Source organism: Alligator sinensis, unplaced genomic scaffold (assembly GCF_000455745.1).
Source record: "Alligator sinensis unplaced genomic scaffold, ASM45574v1 scaffold1097_1, whole genome shotgun sequence".
Taxonomy (NCBI): domain Eukaryota; kingdom Metazoa; phylum Chordata; order Crocodylia; family Alligatoridae; genus Alligator; species Alligator sinensis.
The window spans coordinates 620435-641420 of NW_005841950.1; the positions used below are offsets into that span (position 1 = coordinate 620435).

The 20986-nt window shown below is 47.8% G+C and overlaps 1 protein-coding gene across 1 annotated transcript in view; it reads right to left on the bottom strand.

The window, feature by feature from the left end:
- The window catches only part of LOC102372872 (dual oxidase 2), a 36610-nt gene that overhangs the window by 7513 nt on the left and 8111 nt on the right, over nt 1-20986 (bottom strand). Inside the window, exons 5-27 of the mRNA XM_014518383.2 lie at nt 19584-19785; nt 18036-18202; nt 17826-17886; nt 17446-17542; nt 16745-16835; nt 15267-15369; nt 14671-14834; nt 13091-13257; nt 12594-12712; nt 11242-11379; nt 10435-10548; nt 9472-9674; nt 8195-8380; nt 7566-7791; nt 5692-5785; nt 5185-5360; nt 4760-4829; nt 3789-3884; nt 2485-2663; nt 1541-1771; nt 1027-1126; nt 319-368; nt 13-140 (exon numbers count right to left, since the gene is read on the bottom strand). Of these exons, the coding sequence (XP_014373869.1) occupies nt 13-140; nt 319-368; nt 1027-1126; nt 1541-1771; nt 2485-2663; nt 3789-3884; nt 4760-4829; nt 5185-5360; nt 5692-5785; nt 7566-7791; nt 8195-8380; nt 9472-9674; nt 10435-10548; nt 11242-11379; nt 12594-12712; nt 13091-13257; nt 14671-14834; nt 15267-15369; nt 16745-16835; nt 17446-17542; nt 17826-17886; nt 18036-18202; nt 19584-19785 (3162 nt within the window). The remainder of the gene's footprint in view (nt 1-12; nt 141-318; nt 369-1026; nt 1127-1540; nt 1772-2484; nt 2664-3788; nt 3885-4759; nt 4830-5184; nt 5361-5691; nt 5786-7565; nt 7792-8194; nt 8381-9471; nt 9675-10434; nt 10549-11241; nt 11380-12593; nt 12713-13090; nt 13258-14670; nt 14835-15266; nt 15370-16744; nt 16836-17445; nt 17543-17825; nt 17887-18035; nt 18203-19583; nt 19786-20986) is intronic.

The following is a 20986-nucleotide window of genomic DNA, read 5'->3' on the forward strand; positions in this document are numbered from 1 at the left end:
GAGCCAGCTTACTAGGATGTAAAGCAGCACGTAGAAGTGGTGGGAGATCCAGAAGCCCCGGAAGCTGACACGTCGGAAGTGGTGGGTTGCGAACACGTACATGATGGCAAGGATCACAAGCAGCAGAACACCAGTCATGCCTACAAGAGACAGGGTTGGGAAGTAATGGAGGAGGGATGGTTGGAATGGGCTTGGCCAAGGAGGGGGCCATGCCTTGCTAGGAAATGTAGAGATGTTGAAGCAATGAAGACAGACTCACTAAACACAAAAGCACAGAGTGTGATGTGCATGGACATGCTCACACCACTTTGGCCTTACCTGGGACGGTCTGAAAGAACCACCAGTAGTACTTCTGTGGGAACTGTGACCTGGAGGGGAGCAAAGTAATTAATCTTCTGACAACCAAACCATACAACCACACACCCAGCCACCACAAGCCCCATGGAATTTTATTTTTTTGTAAAAATCTCTCTCTCTCTCTCTCTCTCTCTCTCTCTATATATATATATATATAAGGTTATATATATCTACACTCCGAGTATCACTCCCCAAAGAAAACCTTAACCTGTTACAAAAACTGCACCCGTGCAGCCCACACACCCGTACAAAGGTCTGCTGGCCACCCGGACCCATTACAATATCCGCACTGTGTGCTATACACACAAACAAAACTCTGGTCTCTCAAACCAGGCAATCCTTTCCTTCCATCTCCAAGGAATAAACCCAATGCCTGCTGATGGTAGGCCATCCACACCTGTCCCAGCTACACCCACAGTGAACAAGGCAATGACAGTGCTTTTCTGGGATGATGTCACTTCACCAATGTAATGTCATCTCCTAAGGGAGATCATTCCACCAAATATCAGCATGTGTCAGGCTGAGAGAGATCTCTCAGGCCATCAAATCCACCTCACTCAGTTCCCTGTGTCAAACCCTCCTTCTTCCATGTTCTTCCCAAACTTCTCAGACTGCTCTGCTTTCCTAAGCCAGCCCTTCTCAAGGGCAATGCCTCCCATCCAGGCTTACCCATCATCCATAAAGACGCTGGAGAAGAGACAGGACAGAATGCTGAGAGGGCTGACGCAGAAGATGTAGACATTTACAACATGGCCCGCAGTGTGAAGAACTGCAGGAGACAGACACAGACAGTGAGAAGGCAAATACTTTGTCACATTGTGCTGTTGCTCTGTGCATGAAACTGAAACACACAATCTGAATAAGATTGGCAAGGAGAACACTGTAGTCCAGCAGTGTCTATTGGCCAAGCAACCTCAGTTTCCCTTCCTTCCTTCCTTCCGAATCATGCTACAGCACATCAGTTTTCATCTCCTGACCCTGTAAGTTCCATGCGCATCTAAATACTTTTGCCCATGTATCTGCCTCAGCCTATGTTCAGCAGAGCTGCTCAGACCTAAAGGACCCTGTCTCATGCCTGCTCCTATCTGTGAATGCTAAGTTGCTGGCTTGGATTGATGCTATATTTGCCATCGTACAGAGGCTAGATTGATACTCCTGCTTCCTCCCCAAGTAACTAGTGTACCTGAGAAAATCAGGGCTCCCATTGCAATCCAGCGATGGAAATCCACAGCAGCATCAAAGGGGATGTAATGGTTGAGGAAGGTCTCCCGCAGGAAGGTGATGAGGTTGCGGCACATGGTGAGCAGGATGTAAGAGTACATGAAGGAGATGCTGGCTGCTGCCCCTCGTGAAATGATGATGCCAACAAAGGTGGTCTGTGCAATGCCAGTGGGAGGGGATGCAAAGGCGTAATCTGTAGACCAAGCAGGGCTATTGTGTTATGTAGAGAAGGAACTACAGGGCACTGAATACCCAGGTGTGAATGATACTGGAGAAGGGGTGTGCTCACTCTTCGGGCCTCTCTGGGATACAGGGGCAATAAACCTGTTCATTTCCACATGGGAAGCTGGACATGGTGCACTGGAGGGGTCTGGCATTAGGAAGCTCATATTCACTCTTTGTTTCTGAGGCCTTCTGGGTGGAAGCCCCAGATTTACCCTCTGTGAGGCTTGGGGCTGCTCTAACTTCTGCAAGCAATGCATGGCATCCCCACGGAGCATCATGGCAGTGGAGGATCGATATAGTGGGCTCTGCTGTGCCCTCTTCCAGTCTGATGTGCTACTCCCCTTCCCCAGGACACTTCTATACTGGTGCAGGGAAGGGTCAGAGCAGGAGCTAGGCCTGCCAGTGAAATATAATTCCTTTCTGCTCATCCCACTCTAATGACCAGAACTAGGCCCCTTTACACTGCCTGGAGGGGTGGGGGGTGTGACACACAAGTCTCACTAGAGAGTCCAGGCCTTGTCATCCTGCCATCTAAATGGCTCACAAACTCTACCCACTGCCTCAGTCATGGTCAAGCCTGAGGGGTGGCTACAGCCCCTGAAACAGCGACTTCTGCTGCCCTCCTTCCTGCCCTGCCAGTGTTTCTGGAACCGGCTGCCTGGACCCTGGCTGGACACTCACAGTATGCTCTCTCCACAAATACGCCAGCTGTAATGGCAGAGAACAGGACCACACACACAATGTGGCGCCGGTAGTTTTCAATGAAGCGCTTGAAAGTCTGGATCTTCTGCTGAACTTTGCTCCTCTGGTATTTCTTCCTTTGGGCCTCTGTGTATAAATGTGGCTGGTACTGCATTGCCCTAGAAAACATGAACTATGGTTGATCCGACATGGCACAAAGGACCCAACGCTGCACCCTGAAGAATCAAGGGCCAAATTCCAAAGGACTGCAAAAGGGAGCAGGGTGTAAATCAGTAATATAACCACGATGACAGTACAGCTCCTTGTTGGCAGCAGATCTCTCAAGTACATTTTACAACCCTCGCACAGGGGACACTGACAGCCCTTGTCCCCCTGCATTACCTGTGGCAGGTTAGTGTCCTCCAGGTGTTTGGGGGCAATGTGGCTTGGAGCTGTCTAACAAAGTTGTCTGTGGAGTTTTAGCAATAGGTTAGACCAGCACTTGTATGGGATGGGTTGGATAGGGATGATCCTGCCTTGATCAGGGGGTTGGCCTATGTGACCCTGAGGTCCCATCCAGCCCTACTTTTCTATGATTCTATGATTCTGTAACCTCTATGGGGCAGGGACTTTCTTACTATGTGTCTTTGCTGTACATAAAACTATGAGCAGTAGCTAAAACAAGGGAACCTGCCTCTCTTTTTTTGTGTTCTTGCGGCACTATCAGAATAAACAGTGATAGTCTATGCAAATGTGTATACAGTAATATCAGCAGATAATATTAACCTTACACTGCATTGCACAGAGATCAATACTCACTAATGAAAATATATAGAATTAAAGGCAGATAAGATAAGCTTTAACAGGCAGCTATAAAAGGGAGTTCATTATGGTAAAAAGAAACCTGGAGGAAACACCCAAGGCATGTGGCAGATAGACGCTAGTGGAGAACCAAGAAACATAGATTTCATAAACATTAGGGCTGGAAGGGACCTCATGAGATCATTGGGTCTTGCACACGTAGACTTCTTGGGTCCTGCTTGAGATGCATCGGTAGATGCAAGCCAGAGTTTTGTTTGCTTTGCCATCTGCGGCACCACATTGGTGGCTCATGTTCATCTTGTTATCAATCATGACCCCCAAGTCTCTTTCGGTTGTGGTGCTACTGAGTGTAGCATTACACTACCTTACACTGATGGTGCTCATTGAAACAGGGAACATCCTAGCTGCAACAGCCCAACCACCCATAGGGTCTCAGGGGCTCAGGTCAGACAGGACCCAAGGAGAGGAGATTGGATACTCACTTTCTGCCCAATCTCTTCCTCAGTTCTTGCCCTTGGTGCTCCATGGGCAGCATGGGGATTTCCGAAGTTGGGGCTTCATCCCTGTTTGGGACTGTGCTGCCAGGAGAAAGTTACATATATTCTAAGGATGCTTCTGGGTATGTGTTTGGATGACACAACATGGGAAACAGACAGGCTTGCTCTCTCCAATGCACTCTGAACAATCCCACTGCCATGGTCAAGTGGGTCATGCTCCAAGAATGTGAGGGCTGAGCCCATGGAGGCCCCACCCAGAGGTCCCCTGTAGGTCTCCTGGGTTCTTCCATTGCACTGTGAAGGTATGGCCAGATGAACTAGATATCACAGGGTAAAAGGATTTTCCAACAAGTCAGCTCGTCCCTGATAATTGCCTCCATGTCTTTCCCTGCCCCTCTTTCACTGAGAGCTAAGCTACAGTGGTTTAGCCTCTGCTTGCCATGGTGGGGCAGAGTTTGCATGTGGTAGTTACTGCAGAGTAGCTGATGTGCAGTCAAACCTGTCCCCTTTTACCTTGTGGTAAATAGTTCACCTACCTATGCCATGAGTGTACCAGATGCACACCATGTCAGGCATCCCAGTTCCCTGACAGGTAAGGATGTGGGCTTCCACCATTCAGCATAAGCTGAGGTTCCATACTAGAAACTGGAGGTGAAATCCAGAGAGATGTGTCTTTCCTGTGCTTCCCTTCTGGAGCAAACTCCCCAGCCACCCAACGCTCAAGTCACAGTGGGAGAAGGGAGAGGGATATATTCTCCTCTCTTGGTGCTATCCCACTCCCAGACATGCTGGAGCTTCAGAAGCAGCTGCTTATTTTCCCATCCTGCTGGCGGGAAGGCCAGTGTAGAGTGATTTCTGGAGAAGAACTGAAACATAGCTGGCAGGAGGAGTAGGGAAAAAGAATGGAGCAGCAGCAGCTATATGGTAACTGTTTGCCAGGGGCATGGAAAGCTTACCCATTGGTCTTGGCTCTATTTATGAAAGAGACACGGTTGTGTAAGTTCTGTTTGAAAACCTCGGGAACGCCTTTGGAAAGTAGAAAGGACAAAACCACCTGTTACAAACGGGCAACAATGAAAACACATTTCCAGGGGCCCCCATTGTCTTGCCCTTGCCTCTCTTAGGGGGGATTTGCCAGGACACACTTTGGACAGTCTGCTGTGCTTGGGAGATGGGTCATCATGAGTTGTACCATGGGAATACTGAGAGCAGAAGCCAAGGTGCCAAGGTGCTATCTTGTACAGCAGAGTGCCTGGTTGGGTAAGCTATACGCAGCAATAGACATAACTTCTTCATGTGCTCATGGGGAGACACGTTGCTCCCACTGTCTGCAATGTCTACAGGAAGTGATGTAACTCAAAACGCCCTACCCCACACCAACCTTTGATGCAGAGCTGGGTGAAGCGGAGCTCCCTGTCATGGTCCCGCAGCATGTAATGAAAATTCTCCCATGTCAGCTCGTCCTTGTCCTGAAACCCTGAGGCCCTGAACATGGACTCAGTGACTTGCTCGATCTGATCCCTCGAGAGGCAGTTGTTGGAGATCTCAATGAAAGACCTAGAGAAAGGGGAAAAGCTGGAAGCTTCAGAACAAAACAACCCATTCTCAGAAAGCATCAACATGGACCCTCCTGAATATGATGCAGCCGACCAGTTTCAGGAATGATTTACAGAGTGGCTTCTGTTGGGGCTGCAAGACTGTCACTTCTGTCCTTGAAATGAAACTAGACAGAGCCCCAAGAGTATCAATCACAGAGGAAAAATGAGTTCTGAGTACAGAGTTAGTGATGTCCAATACAGGGCACTGGGAAGTTGAAGCACCCAAGATTAGTGACCACTATTGAAAAAAAGGACTATGTATCTCATTGGTTTATAGACAGCAACTATACCTCAGCATCCTTAGAAACTCCTCTTTTGAGAGAAACCCATTCCCATCAATGTCATACATTCTGAACATCAGCTTGGACTTCTCTTCTGAGGTGCCTGGGAAGGAAGGAGAGAGATGGAGTAAGAAATATTTTCTCTTTCTAGAGCCTCTTGCCACAGAGCTAGTCAAAGTGTTTTCAAAGACTCTTGTGGAGGTTACAGGTCTATAGCATCAGTCACTGTCCTCAATGTGAAAAGGAATCAAAAAGCATAGGGCTGACAAGAAGTTAAAGCCTTTCAGCTATTTTCTTTTGGCTATATTTGCTCCTCTTCTGCTCAATTGCCACAAGGGCTATTTCATGTGAGGTTTACTACCACAAACCCATCTAAAGAGCAAATCTTAAACTTGATGGCAAATTCTGTCTTGCATGTTCAGATATAAGATTCCTAATCCAACATATGTTAATTAGCCATATCATTCCTCATATCAGGAATAGGTGCAAGTGACTTTTGAAATAACCAACGCATCACAAATCTGAATATTTATGACAACCAAGAACAAACCCCCCACAACTACTCCCAGATTCACTGTGAGACTCTGGGAGTAATTATGAATAGCAAATAAAACAGAAAAATCACAACCTGGTCACAGACAATTCACAAGCGAAAGAAGAAGCAAGCTTGACCAAATTAATTATTTGCTGTGAACTGTTCACTGAGCTTGTATTTCAGTAATCATCACAGAGCAATGATTTCCTGGAAGTCCTATTTAGATTAATTAAGGTTGTGTGTTCCTCCCCAGCCTGGGGCTATACAGTGGAGCAGAGTCTGATACTACTGATGCTGGTCTCATCTTCCAACACACTTTCCTGGTATTCTCATTCCCATGGAGAGCCAGGGACAACCCAGCTAAATATCATCCAGCTCTGACAAGGAGAAGAGATTGCCTTCTCCACGTCCATAGCTGAAGGCGTTATGGTTGTTCACGTTATAAATAAATTACTTCAACCACAAGCGTGGGAACGAGTGCTGCCAGAGTGGCGGCAGAGAACATATTGTAAACATAAAGTAAAACTATACGTGCATTGACGTTAGCAGATTCAACAGAAAGTAATTTTAGATTCACATGTGCAGATTCAATATGTGGACACATCGCACAGAAGGCAGGAGCATAACTAAAAGAGGGGGGCGAGGGCATTCACCCTGGGTGCCCATCCTGGGGAGGGAAAGGACACAAAAACAACAGCTGCCACACTGCTGGTCCAGCTACATCTACTGCCCACTGCTCCCCAGGGTGCAGAACTGCCCAGTTAAGCCACTTGCTGAAGGCCACTCCAGACAGAAGCAGAAATGCCAAGCAGCCCTTCTTGTTAATTAACAAGCTGATGTCTCTCTCAACCTGTCTGAAACTAGTGTAGAGACTTGGACCCTGATTGAGGAAAGTATTTAAGCATACGTTCAAACCCATGCCTACTCAAGATAACACTTCAGCACATGCTTACATTTAAACATTTGCTTACAGGCTGTTCTGAATTGAGACCTTGGGTTGTCATACTTCATACACATCACTAGCAGAGGGAAACTCAGACTAGGCTTGGATTTAGCTGCACTGGGCTCCCAAGCCTGAAGAAACAGGGTTGAGGCATTAGACTGAACCACCTCGCTTTTGTAAGTCCTAGTGGACTGCAATGGTTACATGCAGGCAAGATCTTCACTTCATGTTTCATTTGAAAAGTGGACCATGCAATGCTTCAGCTCACTTTTGGGGGTGGGAAACCAGTGCATGGATGACAGAGGAACATGTTTACATGGAGCTGTGATTTCAGCAAGATACTCCCTTTCACTATAACAAGTCAGTGACTTCTCCCACAGCCCTCCAGCTACCATGGAGTCTCACCTTTCATGAAGATCACCAAGATGTCCAGGAACTCCTGGAAGGAGATATACCCATTGCCGTCTTTGTCAGCAAGGGAGAACATGGACTCCACAAACATGGAGTGGGGCTTGAGCCCCAGGGACTCAGCAAACTCAACACTGCTCAGCTCACACTTCAGAGATTCTTTTGCTTTTTGGGATGTTTCAGAGTTGAGGTCTCCAGCGTCTGCCTTGTCGATGTCCAGCACCTGCCATATGAGCCCCAAATAATGATAATATTTAGCACTTGTGTTCTACCCAGGAAAAAATGGCAGTTTTCCCTCTACCTCCCAGCTAAGACTGAATAGCAGAGGCTGCAGTAAAGTTTCATCTTATTTTAATACAATATTCAGGAACATTTATTGGTATGTTCATGATGTAACATTAAAGAACTGTTCCGTCTTGGAAATCGAATGACAATATTTTAGCATTGCCATTTCCTTGATCTCCTGTAAACAAACAAAAATTCCTTCAAATATTATATTCCTTGTGTGTGGTTTACTAATGTTCTCATGCAATCAGGGCAGTAACACTGAATGCTTAAGTCAATATAAGCACCAGCCTTCTATTTATCTTAAAGTTGTCACACTCACCCCTTGGTACTGTACATACCTGAGCAAATAAATGCCTGAAGAAAGTTTCAAGAACCTGCTTTCTTTGTTCTTTGGTAACAGCCCTTCTTAGCAGGTTTTGTTCCTTCATGTCAGTTATGTTGAGAGCCAGACCTTTCATTTCCAGGTAGGCCTTCAAATGCCCAGTGAAGTCACTTCGCTCTGCTTCTCCATTGAAAAACAACACCTAGAGAAGTAACCCCACACAATGAGACTGAGTAGGACCCATTTTTAGCTAGACTGGGAGAGTGTCATGGTAAGATATCTTCAGCGCACAGAGCACCACAGAGTGCTTGGGAGGCTTGTAAGACATGTTTCCCCTTTCCAATGCTGTTTGAACAGACACACACAGGCCCAGCTTTTAGACAAACCAAATGTACCCCTCAGGTGACATTCCTATTTCCACAGGAACAATACTGAGCCACTATTGGAGGGAAGGCTGCAGCTTCTTGTAACAAAAGACCAGCATCTGCGGGGCCCATCTGAAAGGTTCTCTATTGTATCTGCTCCCCTTGAACCAGATCAGCAAATGCTTTCCTATGTATATATGGCTGCTATTTAGTGGGACAAGACTGTCTGTCATTAACAGTGTTCATTCTTCACGTACCAGAGAGTGGAAATGTAGGACCTAAAATATTATACAACTACTCTGGAACTGGAACTTTTCACCTGTTCCCTTGACTTAGGGCTAAGCACTCTCCTGATATTTATTAAAAGCTTATCTAGGGAGTGAAAGCTTTGTGGCTTTGCCCAGTCACATTGATTAGAAACAAATATTTGTTACACCTCACAGACCTGGAAGAAGGTCTTTCTCAGAACAAAGTATGGATATTATCACTTACTGGACTTGACACATTATAAAGCATCAGAATTCATGGTTATAAAGCTACATCCCCATAATGGATTGTGGGCTTCCAAGAACATGGCACGTAGGTGTATACAGGGCACGTCTATACAAGATGCTTAATGTGCTGTAACCTAACACTGCCATAGTGTGCCGGGCAAAAATCATGCTAATACACTACTGCACAGTAGTATTAGGCTACTGGGCAGTAAGCATCACAAAAAAACCCCCATGCACTGGTGTTACTATGCAGTAACTGTAGTTAGTGTGCATTTAGTTAGTACTTCATTAAGCAAGCACTAAACTAAATATGCAGTAACTTCTGTACATTAATGAATGTGTAGATGCACCCACAGTGTGGGGGATACATTTCTTGTGATAGGTATAGTAAAGTGGAGAGCTACAAGCCACATATCATGGGTCATACTACGTACCAGGTCATACTCTTTGGGAATCTTTAGGAGTAGAGCTTTGTTCCCTTTGTTGTTGGACAGGATCACGTCCAGCTGCTGTTGAGCGTGGAGGTTGATGCTTCGAAGCACCGACAACCTGCTGTCCAGAACTTTGATCATCTTGTCCGAATGGAGCTGAATGTAGATGAGGTAGCTGTCTGTCTTGGGCCCTTGCCACTCCAAGGCTGAGGGGAGAGAACAGTCAGTTGAGAACATGATATTTGAATGCCAGCAAACTCCTCTCTTCACTGGGACAGTGGTCTCTGCACCCAAGGGGTCCATGGGGCTTGTGGGAAGAGGTTGGAAACTTTACTGATCAAACAATAAACAGAAGCGACATTGCATTGCTGCAGAAGTGGAGCCTAATTCTGAAGTCACAAGAACTGGTTCTATCCTGATGCATCTCTACTGTCCTCAGTGCAGTTAATCCTGATTTACACCGGTGTAAGAGAGATCAGAATTAAGCTATTGGCTCAATTTTTAAGAGTGTTATAGACCTGTCATCCATACCTTACTGAGTAACCCACATCCAGGAACTGTGCTGGAACATAAAATACCCATATTAAGGGAAAAATCCTCTTCTTCTAGAAACATGACTGTCAGGGCATCTGGGATGAGACCAGTCAAGCAGATCTGAGAAGAATTTTAACCCAAATGAACAATGCAGGATAAAATCTCCAGGATCTTTCCAGCTTCTATAGCAAATGTCTACAGATTGTGGTGGGGCCAACATCTGAGGCTCTTTCCAACTGAAGGAGCCCAGCCTCAGGAGAGGAGTTAGTGCTGTCCCCGCACTGTCCTAGGTTATGAAAGCAGCTGGCTATGGAGCACAAGGCGTTTGATAGGGAACTCTGACTACTGAGGAATCATCCACTGCATGTCACTCCAAGGAGCCTGGGTTTCCTGTCACAGCGCCCTGGGGCCAGTCCAGGATGGCTGCCTTACCAAGTGTTCCCTCACTGAATGCCTCCCTCTTCACGCTGGTGTTCTGCTCTTTCTTCAGCTTCTTGAAATCTCTCTTGTGGAAAGCGGCAACAATCCAGGCAATAAATAAACTTACTGGGGAGGCAAAGGAGCAGGAAAGAGAGAAATGAGATATGAGGCTACAAAACCACTTATTTTTTGGCCAACAAGCCCTGGTAGCCACCTTGGTGAGTCAAAAATAATCCTTTCTAGGGCTGGTGCTGAGGAAAAAATTTACTACAGCTCCCATCAGCATCAGCCACTGTAGCATGTTCCAGCTACAAATAAGTGTATTTGATTCCAATGTCTTTATCCCAATAATATTAGCAACTGCAATCACCCTATTTGATTCCAAGCAGAGCCTCAAGTCCATCACTTTGGGTACCACACCAGAGGCTCCTGCTTCTGCTGGAATATGAGGTATGTTTTATGAGACATGAGGTCACTTACAGCTGGCTATAGTGTCACAGATTAGATGAAAGCACTCTGAGCTGAGTGAAGCAGGAACTATCACTGAGGCAGAGCCTGCGTCTGAAAGTATCGCTCCCCCTCCCCCCACCAAGACTGCCACGGTACCTGAAGATACTCAGATGCTCTCAGGAGATAATTCCTGCCTGGCAGGATTGGGCTGTTAAAGGAATAGCTGACACCTATAAACAAAAGGCCAGTTCCTGAGGAAGGCTGCTGGTAATTCCCACTGACACTATCTGGAGTTTCAGGTGCTCGGTACCCACGGTGACTTGTCCCCCTATCAGGATATCAGCAAAGGAAGCCAAGACTGGAGCAAACCTAGAGGCAAGCAGCAAAGGATGACGATAATAATCCCAAATCCAGCACCGCTGCCTTCGAAGTAGTCCAGCACAACCAGGGGTGTGCAGCTGCTCAGACGTTCTGCTATTAATTGCTCAGTTTGACGACATGGAGCCCCTGGTAGGTGAAGAGAAAAGGACATGAATGCTGTGTTGTTCACCCAGCTTGTGCACTCCTTGTCTCTTTAGGAATACATTCCCTAAGGGTCAATGATAGGGTTTCCTTAATGTTTGGGAGATCTTTGGGCAATTAAGAGAGTCTTGACCCTACATTTAACTCAAAGGTCTCTAGAAGCTGAATCCTTGCTGTCAGTTGTGAGAACTGGAGTCTCTGCTAAAGTCCCTTTCTAATGCAGCACAGAATTGCTTTTTGATACTCAGGATTTCTTGCAAAGAGGTGTTCCACAGCATGATCTGGATAAATAGAGGGTTGACCTAGATGACCTCTGTAGGTCCCTTCCAGCCCTACTTCTCTGTGATTCTATTCTCAGCTCTTCTGAGAAACCACAAAATGCACTACATGCTTCTTCACCTTATCCTATGAGTTATGAATACTTTGTGGTGGGTGGGACCCTGGGACAGGTGCTCGGCTGCTTTTCAGCATTCGTTCTGCATATTAAGATGATGAGGGGAGCAGAATGTTGCAATTCTGGAAATCATTTCCGGTTCAGTTATCTATTGCAGGACTTGCATATTTAAAATAGAATCAATAAACCTCCTGAAAAAGGATGGAAGGAATGTAATAAAAATGTTTTCATTGTAAATAGATAACTTTATGGGGCAGGGCGTAGCAAAACACACAATCCAAAATACCAGCTGACATTATGGGCCACACACATGAAGAATCTGCCAAACTTCCTGCCAGTTAAGAAGGAGGGACCACAATACCACAGAAAATGAGGAAGAGTCATAGGGCAGGGACCCCTATTGGCTGGGCTCCCATATTTTACCAATACCCAGAATGTTCTTCTTGCTCATACACTGCTGATAGCTGGGGCACGAGGTCTAGGCCACGTCTATGAGTGAACATTACAAGGGACCTTTCCAGAACCTAGGTAAAAATGATGGAAATTCAGGCCAGCTTGGTAGCTTTCATTCAGCCCTCATCCTCTTGTTGATGAGTGCAAAAGTATACATTAGAGGGTAGCCACAGAGTACATAATCTGGGTTTTATGTTAGCAGAAGGCTCCTTTAGTGAGCTAGTGAGTGTTGTGGGAACTGTGTCAGATTGTGTTGCCCAGTCCCAGGATGTTCTGTCCTATGACAAAAGTTCTGAAGGGACCGTGGCTGCCCTGAGCCATTAGTCTAGCATTGCAGAAGGAAAGTACTCACCGTTATTCAAGAAAAAGACTCTGTCCTGGATTTGACTTGGATTCACACTGATGACAGAAACAAGGACATCGTAGAATGTGGTGTTTTGGATCTCTGCAATTTCTTCTTCTGTGAATAACCTGAGGAAAGGACCATGGAAACATCAGAGAGGACCCAGCCTGCACTCTGCCTCACTTCACCTGGAGAGTCTAAGGACTACATATCATGGACTCTGACTACTAGACCCCTGCTGCACCATGTTAGGAAGTAGCCAAGGGGCCATGGCAGCTTTTTAGGGAATGAATGACAAGCTGCAGGACTGACTCCTGTTTCAGCCACAAATCCCTAGTGGAATCCACTCTCATTGTCCATCTGGCTGCACCATTATTTCCCAGGCCCGTTACTGTGAATGATAGGATTCAAAATGGGAAGGATGCTATCGTGGCTTGCCCCGGAGTGCAGTGTTCCAGAAGAACACCAGGCATTAGTACACATGATCACCATTGAGAGACATTTACCCATTCTTTGTGTTTTCAAACCAAAACCTGTCCCCATTTCGCAAACGCTCAAACTGGTCCCGGATGATGGCTCTGAAGAGGGATCCATTGCTTTCCAGCATGCCTCCAGGGAGGAATTCCAGCTTGGAGGTGTCATTGTTGTACATGGCAGCTACATCTGTTAGGACCTGTAGAACAAACACAAGCATTAGGAAAGTCTGCCAAAACTCAGCCCTACGCATATGCAGGTCTGTGATTAGAAAAATTTGTGTGTATCAGAAAGCCTTGGAAAACGTCAACAGCCCTTGACACATGTCATTGGGTCTCATAGCAAAGTCAGATGGTAGTGGACACTGTCAAGGGCAGCCATGCATGTTAGTCTGTACAGGTGCCATAGCCTTTCTATGGCCTCCATCTTGCTTCATCCAATGATTTCCAGGAATTGACTGTGTGGAACAACCAAGTGCCTGTTCCCTTGGGTCACTCTCTGCTCCAAGGGGTGGAAAAACCCCAACAAGCTTCCTTCTAGCATGTTTACAGAAAATTTTAGCTGCCCCATGGCCCTCAGGAGAACTCCTGTGCTTTCCTGTTGGGACTTGTTTCAAATAAATTTCAACCTCCCCTGCAATCCCATCCTGGTACTGGAACCACCAGAAGAAGATCACCATAGCCTCCTTTTCTAAAGATTTAGACTCTTCTGTGTACAACCATGGGTGCAGCTGGATCCTGATGTTTTGGGTTAAAGGATTCCCCAACCAGCATCTCACTATTGGAATAGCAGACAGTGCAGCAGCTGGGTGGGGTGATGGGGCCAGTGATTCCCACTCACCAGTAAGATCCTGGCAAGAAGATTGGAGAGAAGAACAAGGAAAATATATACAGTGTTCTTGACCTTTACTGTTTAACAGACTAAGGTTCTGATCTCATAAGTAATGGGAAGTCTGTGAGGGAGGAGGGTAGGCGGCACCACACACATTGGGGTCCATGGCTTTGTATCAGCCAGTGCCCGTCATGGTACTACTCTAGCCCACCATGATACATATGTCACTCCAAGCTTTGGTGCTGGAGCAGCTGCAGTGCACATGAGAAGTGGAGTGCACACAGGGGTGGGCAGCAGTGGCACCGGCTCTGGCTCAGAGCTCAACCCCAGGGCAGGGAAGGTGACAATAGGAGTCAAAGACCATGCCCCCAGTACTAGTTTGCAGCTGTGAACCTCCATCCCGCAGCTATCCATGCACTGATTTATCTCTGGCCATTTCTAAACCTAGACTGAGGTCTGGCTTACACCCTGGTTTTATCCTGGTTGAACTGTGACATTCTGGGGGGCATGTTTTGTGATCAACATAGTTATTCCACTGCAACTATGCCAGCTATGCAGCTATCCCTGGATACAAAAGCCTCATTCCCCTTCCCTAGAGGAATAAGCTGTCCAGAAGGAGCACTTCTGTGCCCATATGACTGTGCCCACACTGTGGGGGGAGGAGGTGTACCACTTGCCTGCTCAGGGGCAGATAAAGGCAAATAACTTGTGAAGACCAAGGCTCAACAGATGGCAGTAGAAGCTCCCACTGTAGGTTCTTGACAACTCAAGGTTATCTAACCTGTTCATTCACATGGGAGATGAAATCCATCCAGTTCTGGAGAGGGGCTAACCCAAAGAGCTCCCGGGCCTTATTGTAAGTGGGCAGGCCAAAGTCTCGCCCCCGGTGGGTCCAGCTGGCCACGAAGTCGGTGCGGGAGTACTTTAGTGGCCCATACCAGTAGTCTGTGGAGCCCAAAGAGAGGAGGTAAAATTATGGCAATGTATATGCAACCTGCAGTGATCAGCCTGCCTGTGCCAGACAGCTGGGCCCTGCTACACACTGGCCTCTCCCCTCACCAAACTCCCTCTTCCCTGTGAAGATCATCTCCCAGTATGGCACAGGAAGGCCTTACAGGAAAGGAATTGAGCACAGTGACTTCCATGCTGTTACTTGTTGGGATGAGACTGTCTGTCTGGATGCCATGAGTCCTGAGGACATGTTTACACTGCAACCAGACATGAAGCCACAGCTGCACCAGTTTCAGCACAGCACTGTATGGACCTACTAGTGCCTTGGGGACTTGCTCATGACCCTGTGGCTCCTCTGCAATGGACACCCACCAGAACTGCTGACAAGGATAGATGCTCAGATAAATAGCAGCCATTACAACATACCTCGGAGGTCTTCCACCACAATGTTGTCCTCCTTCTCTGCGATCTGGGAGCTCATTCCCAGCAGCAGGTCACCCACGTCCTTTGATGTCTGGAGATTGGGGTTCTAAACAGGAGTGGGAAAAGTCAAGGATTCATTAGGGTGCAAGGCTAGGCAATGTAGTGACATTAATGCCTGCCTGACCTGGCACCTAAAGAAACAGTGGCTCATGTATTGTGTGATCCTCCAGCCTGACCTCCTGGGTCTCACAGATCAAGATATTTCTTTCAGTCACTGCTGGATTTAGCCCAGTGACCCATATTTGGCTAAATCTTCTCTTCCAGAGAGGCATGCAGTCTAGATCTGACAACATCAAGAGACAGAGAACCCAATACTCCCTATGACTTATGACTAATAAGTTATGAAGAGAGGCTGAGGGAACTGGACTTATTTAGTCTAGAGAAGTGAAGACTGAGTGGGGATTTAATAGCAGCCTTCGACTACCCAAAGTGGGGTTCCAAAAAGGATGGAGTTGGATTGTTCTCAGTGGTGGCAGATGGCAGAACAAGAAGCAATAGGCTCAAGTTGCAGCAAGGGAAGTTTAGGTTAGATATTAGGAAAAGCTTTCTCACTAGAAGGGTGGTAAAACACTGGAACAGGCAACCCAGAATGGTAGTGGACTCTCCCTCCTTGGTGGTTTTTAAGACCCAGCTAGACAAAGCCTTGCCTGGGATGACCTAGTTGGGGATGGTCCTGCTTTGAGCAGGGGTTTGGACTTGATGACCTCCTGAGGTCCCTTTCAACCCACATTTTCTATCATTCTATTTAAAAAATAGTAAAAATAGTAAAAAATATTATATCATTAATCATGTAGTCATCATAATTAAATGTATGTCTCCTATTCAGATTCATGAAACAAAAATCTAGCCTAGTGAAGCATGCCTCCAGTGCACCCATTGCTTCGCTGTCAGTCATTTTTACATCTGAGTTAATATGGCCACACCTGAGTTAAGGTTTTTAACTAGAGCTAAAAACAATCTGAAGGTTTGTAAAATGGGAGAAATATGGCCAGGAATGGCTAAGAGACAGCAACATTGCAGAAGAAAGAATAGTTTGAATAGTGAAACATCAAGGCCCTTGCAAAGGACAGAGAGTTATTAACACCTGTGGAGTGGAGAGAGATTAGCAAGGATCAGGGTGATGATAGTTGTTGATTCAAAAGTTTGGGTAGAGCAGGAATCAAGGGGTGGAGGGTGCACCTGCACCAATGCACCCTCCCTGGATCCGCCCCCATTCAGAAGGCAAGGGTATACTAGAATGTCAAGCACCTGCAGTGCAGTAACATGGGGCAACTACCTAAATCCCTTTCTCATTCCTACCCAGCCTGTCCCTGGGACCTTCCTGGCTGCAGCAGTAAGGACAGGACTTGACCCTCCATTTCTGTATCCCAACTTTGCCCAAGGCATCCCCAAAAACCCTGTCCATCCCAGCACCTCTTTACCTCTCTCCTCCAGTAGTTGTTGCAGAGCCGCAAAGCTGATGACTGATTTTCGTCTTGGTCAACCACACTCCGAAAATTGCACTGTTTGTCTCTGAAACAGAAAAGAAGGAGTGAGGCCACACAGCCCTTTCTGTGCCAGGCAGCACTGTGTGGTTGGGAGGGGGTTCTGCTGGCACTGCTGTGTTCTGCAGAGCTTATCTGTTGGTTGCTAGTGTTCAAGCCTGCAGGAGATGGTCCTGGGTGCAGAGAGCATCTCTACTGCTGGGGTCTAGGCCTGCTATTTTCTCTACAGACAGGTGGGCAGGGGAAGGGCCTTGGAGGAGATGAGTGGGAGCTGCTGCATGTCCATGGGTTTGTATGGCATGAACTGCATGGTACACATCTGCTTGGGACAAGCAACATCACAGACCTGTTGGTGCCCAGTCTCTGTACAGTGTGCTTTTTAGGGCTGTGGTCACAGCCCTGCTTCCAGGAGCTGGTAAGCAAGCTCTGGAATTAAGTATGGGAGGGTGGGGTCTGAAGGTGGCAGGGTGAATCTGCAGGCTGAAGAACAAGGAGAGAGGATGGATGCTGCAGTCTGACTTGGGCAGGACTTCAGGGCTGGTACCATACAAGCATTGACAGGGCCCACCTAATTCTGTGGCCTTAGGTGACCAGCACCATGACCCAGCATGCAGAATGCTCAGGCTTCCCATATCTACCTCATGTAGATGCCAGGGGGCACCATGGTGGCCAAGACGTGCTCTGCAGCTGCCAGGAATTCAGGTGACAGGCTGGGATCCACGTGCTGGCTGTAACCTGAAGCATGAAATGCAGTTGTTGGGCTTCAGCACCTGATGGGGTGAATGGAGAAGAGCCCAGTGCCCCTCCCTCTGCTCTCCTTGCTCACTGCACGCCCTGACTCCTCAGAATTTGTTGTGCTCCTGCTGGCTCCCTGCCCTTCTTTGCTTCCCCCATGCTCTGCAGGATCTCTGCACTCCCCCTTGCACCTCCTGCTCACTACCTGCTGGCTCCATCCTCCATGCAATGCCCCACTTCCCCTCAGGGCCTCTCTGCCCCAGATCTAGCCCCCGCACCTCACCTTTATATGATGAGATGCTTTCCCCCAGCCATGCCGGCAGCCACTCATACAGCACAATGTTCTAGGGAGGAGAGGAGGAAACTGAATCAGTGTGAGACCCAATGGGGCCCAGGGTGGGAGCCCAGGAAGGGTGACTATTGCTGGGGCTCCCCCATGAGCTGGCCCCTCCACACAGACCTTACTCGCCCCTTCCCCCCCAAGCTGCCTCACCTGGTAGGTGGCAATGACCCACTTGCGTGCGTGCTGGAACAGATCCTCATCTGACCAGTTGGGGTTCTTCTGGCCCAGTTTCAATGCCTGGTAGTTGTGGTAGCGGAACCACATGATGCTCTGGGCCTGTAGCAAAGGGCTCTCATTCCCTTTGGCATTGCCAAAGTCTGCAACAATCACAGAGCCTGTCAGGAGCCAATCTCAGTGCGCAAGGGCACAGACAGGTTGGCCCATGTAAGATTTCCCTTGGGCAGTGGGGAGGGAAGTCATCGAAGAGGTGAGGTGCTTGGGGCTGTGCGCTGGCGCTGGGTACAGGGCCCAGTAGTACCCAAAGGCTGCCAACCCATCTCTATGCCAAGGGAGCAAAATGGATATAGTCTTCATTGCAACCCTCCCACTGATGTGCCCTGTCTGCAGCCCTGCCACTGCTCCCAGGACAAGGGACCCCTCTGGGGACAGGGGTAGGGAGGTATCCCAGTCTCTGTGCTTTCTTGGCTGCCAGAGAAGGTGGCTGGGTGAAGGGGCAGAGAACAGACCAGCAGGCAAGTCTAGAAATCAGAACAAGAAAAGCATGTTTGTTAGCAGAGCTTCTTTCTACATGTCAGAACCTTATTTCAGATTAGAGGAAAGGCAGTCTACTTGCATGTGTTTGTGGAGGTGTGGGTGCGTGTTATGTTTGGGTTTCAATTACGTATGTCCATGATACTGATCACAAAGATATGACAAAAGATACCAGAACTGAACCTTCCTCCCTGAGCTGAGGTGCCCAGCCATTCCCCAGTCAGAACCCCCTGGCCTTCACAGTCTCTCTCTAGACCACCTTTCCTGCCTCATCTGGATGAGCAGAGCTGTACCTGTTATAGATGGGTGGCTCTTGAGCACCTTTCAGCAGGAGTGGTCTTCTGTCTCCCTCCCAAGCTGCCAGGGGGGACTACTGAGGAGTGAACACCACCCCACTGACCTGACAGCACCTTTCTCCCTTTGACAAGGTTCATGGAGTCAAGAGCCCTGTGTTCTTGCAGCCTGGAAGTTGCTGAGAGATGCTTCTGTTTGCAGTGAACACACCTCAGTCCCAGACCAAAGACCACATGCCACACTCAAGAACAAAGAGCATTACACCTGGGGATTTCTACCTGTCTGTCTTTCCTCTCCAGGTTGAGTACTACATATCATGCTCCCACAGGGTGAGCAGCACCCTTACATGCACAAGGGAAATCTATATTACACTCTGAGTCTCTCTCTCTCACCACAGAGGATGATGTGCTCATACACAAATGCTCTCTTCTGCTAATGAGTGTTCACATTGAGCATGAGACTGATGAAAGAGCCCGAGTGCTAGAAAGAAGTAAAGCCAGGCCAACCACACTTCCCTGTTAATCTGTGATATCTGTTGCACTGCTTGTCTCTGGGCTTAATTTGACACAGAGATGGCTGGGGAATTCAATCCAAATCGGGCATGAAATGACCTAGGCCATGCACCATGTGATGCTGAGTGGTGAATTCATTTCAGTGGTCCAGCAGGGAAACTGGACCATGAAGTTTCCTTACCGTATATCCCCTGGGAACCGCCCTGCTGTGTAGTTGGATCCAGGGCCTTCCACATGGGGAGCCTCCCATCTGTCTGCTTTGGGAAATCCTGGTCATGCCCAGAAGCCAACTTCCCACCAGAGAAACTTCTCAAGGCATCGCTCCAGGAATGGGAGGGGCCATAAATGGCACTACCGTCAAGCCAGCCCGTCACAGCATTGACCTGAGGAGAAAAGGAGAACAGCAACCATCAAAGAAGAAAGTCAGCTGCCCCCTGGTCCCCAAATGGAAGCCGAGCAACATCAGAGCTTAGCCAAAGTGTAGGTCTTCTGCGGGCTTTTCTCTTTTGAGGAATGACATGGTGTGGTAAGAATAAATCATGCCACCTGCTTCCATAACCTAACTCCCAGTAATAGTGTATATACTCATATACCACACACACCTTATTCCCCCAAATCAGCCCTCCAAAATTGGGGTGGGTGCCTTAAACAAGGAAGCTATTTTCTGGAATAGAATAGAAGCAAAGGGAAAGTATTATCAGGGCCTCTGGTCAGTCAGGCACAACCAAGGTCAGTTGTTGAGCTTCTACCCTGACCTTGATCCTGGGCGAATGCAACTATTCTGAAAATGGACTGGCTGCAGGGAGCTCTACTCAGTCCTTTTACATATACCTGCAGCCTCAGACTGCAGGCATGCCTTGACAACAACCTCAATCTGCGCTGGCAAGCCCTGCTTTCACTGCTGTCTGATTCTCCCAGCTCCTGACTCAGCTTCGGCTTTCCCTGACCCAGTTTTTGGATCTTCCCTAGAACTTAACACTCAGCTCTCTGACTCTCCTGGCTTCTGATATTAGCTTGTCCCCTGGACTACACTCTTAGATCTCCCTCTTGGCTCTCCTGGGACCTGGTCCCGCATCCTCTGCTCTACTGATCCAGACCCCAACCTGGTAACCTGCCCTGGTATGGTACAGTAACCTGCCCTGGTAACCTGATAACCTGGTAACCTACACCCCCACTTAGCTGACCTTCTAGTTGCCCTTCAGGGCCTACATGCAGGCCTGGCCACCTGTGTTTCAGCCAAACCCTCACAAGTATAATGACTGTTGGGGCCTTGCTTCTCTCTGTGGCCACAGAGAGAGAGGAGTGGCATGCATGCTGCAGATCATAGTTAGTCTTCACCCTTTCAAAACCACTGTTAAATTGGTTGTAGGTTTTGGCTGTGCAGCCAAAAGCTGCTGCCAATTTGGCAGAGATTGTGAGAGGGTTAAAACTGTAGCTTTTGCCTGAGCAGCAGTGATTGGGATTCAGCCACGTGATCAGGATTCAGCCATGACTGAAAATGTCTTTTTGTTCATTCCATGATGAGCTTCTATATGGACATGGCTTTTTTGAAGGGAAGGAATGAAGGGAGAAAGGATAGGTAAT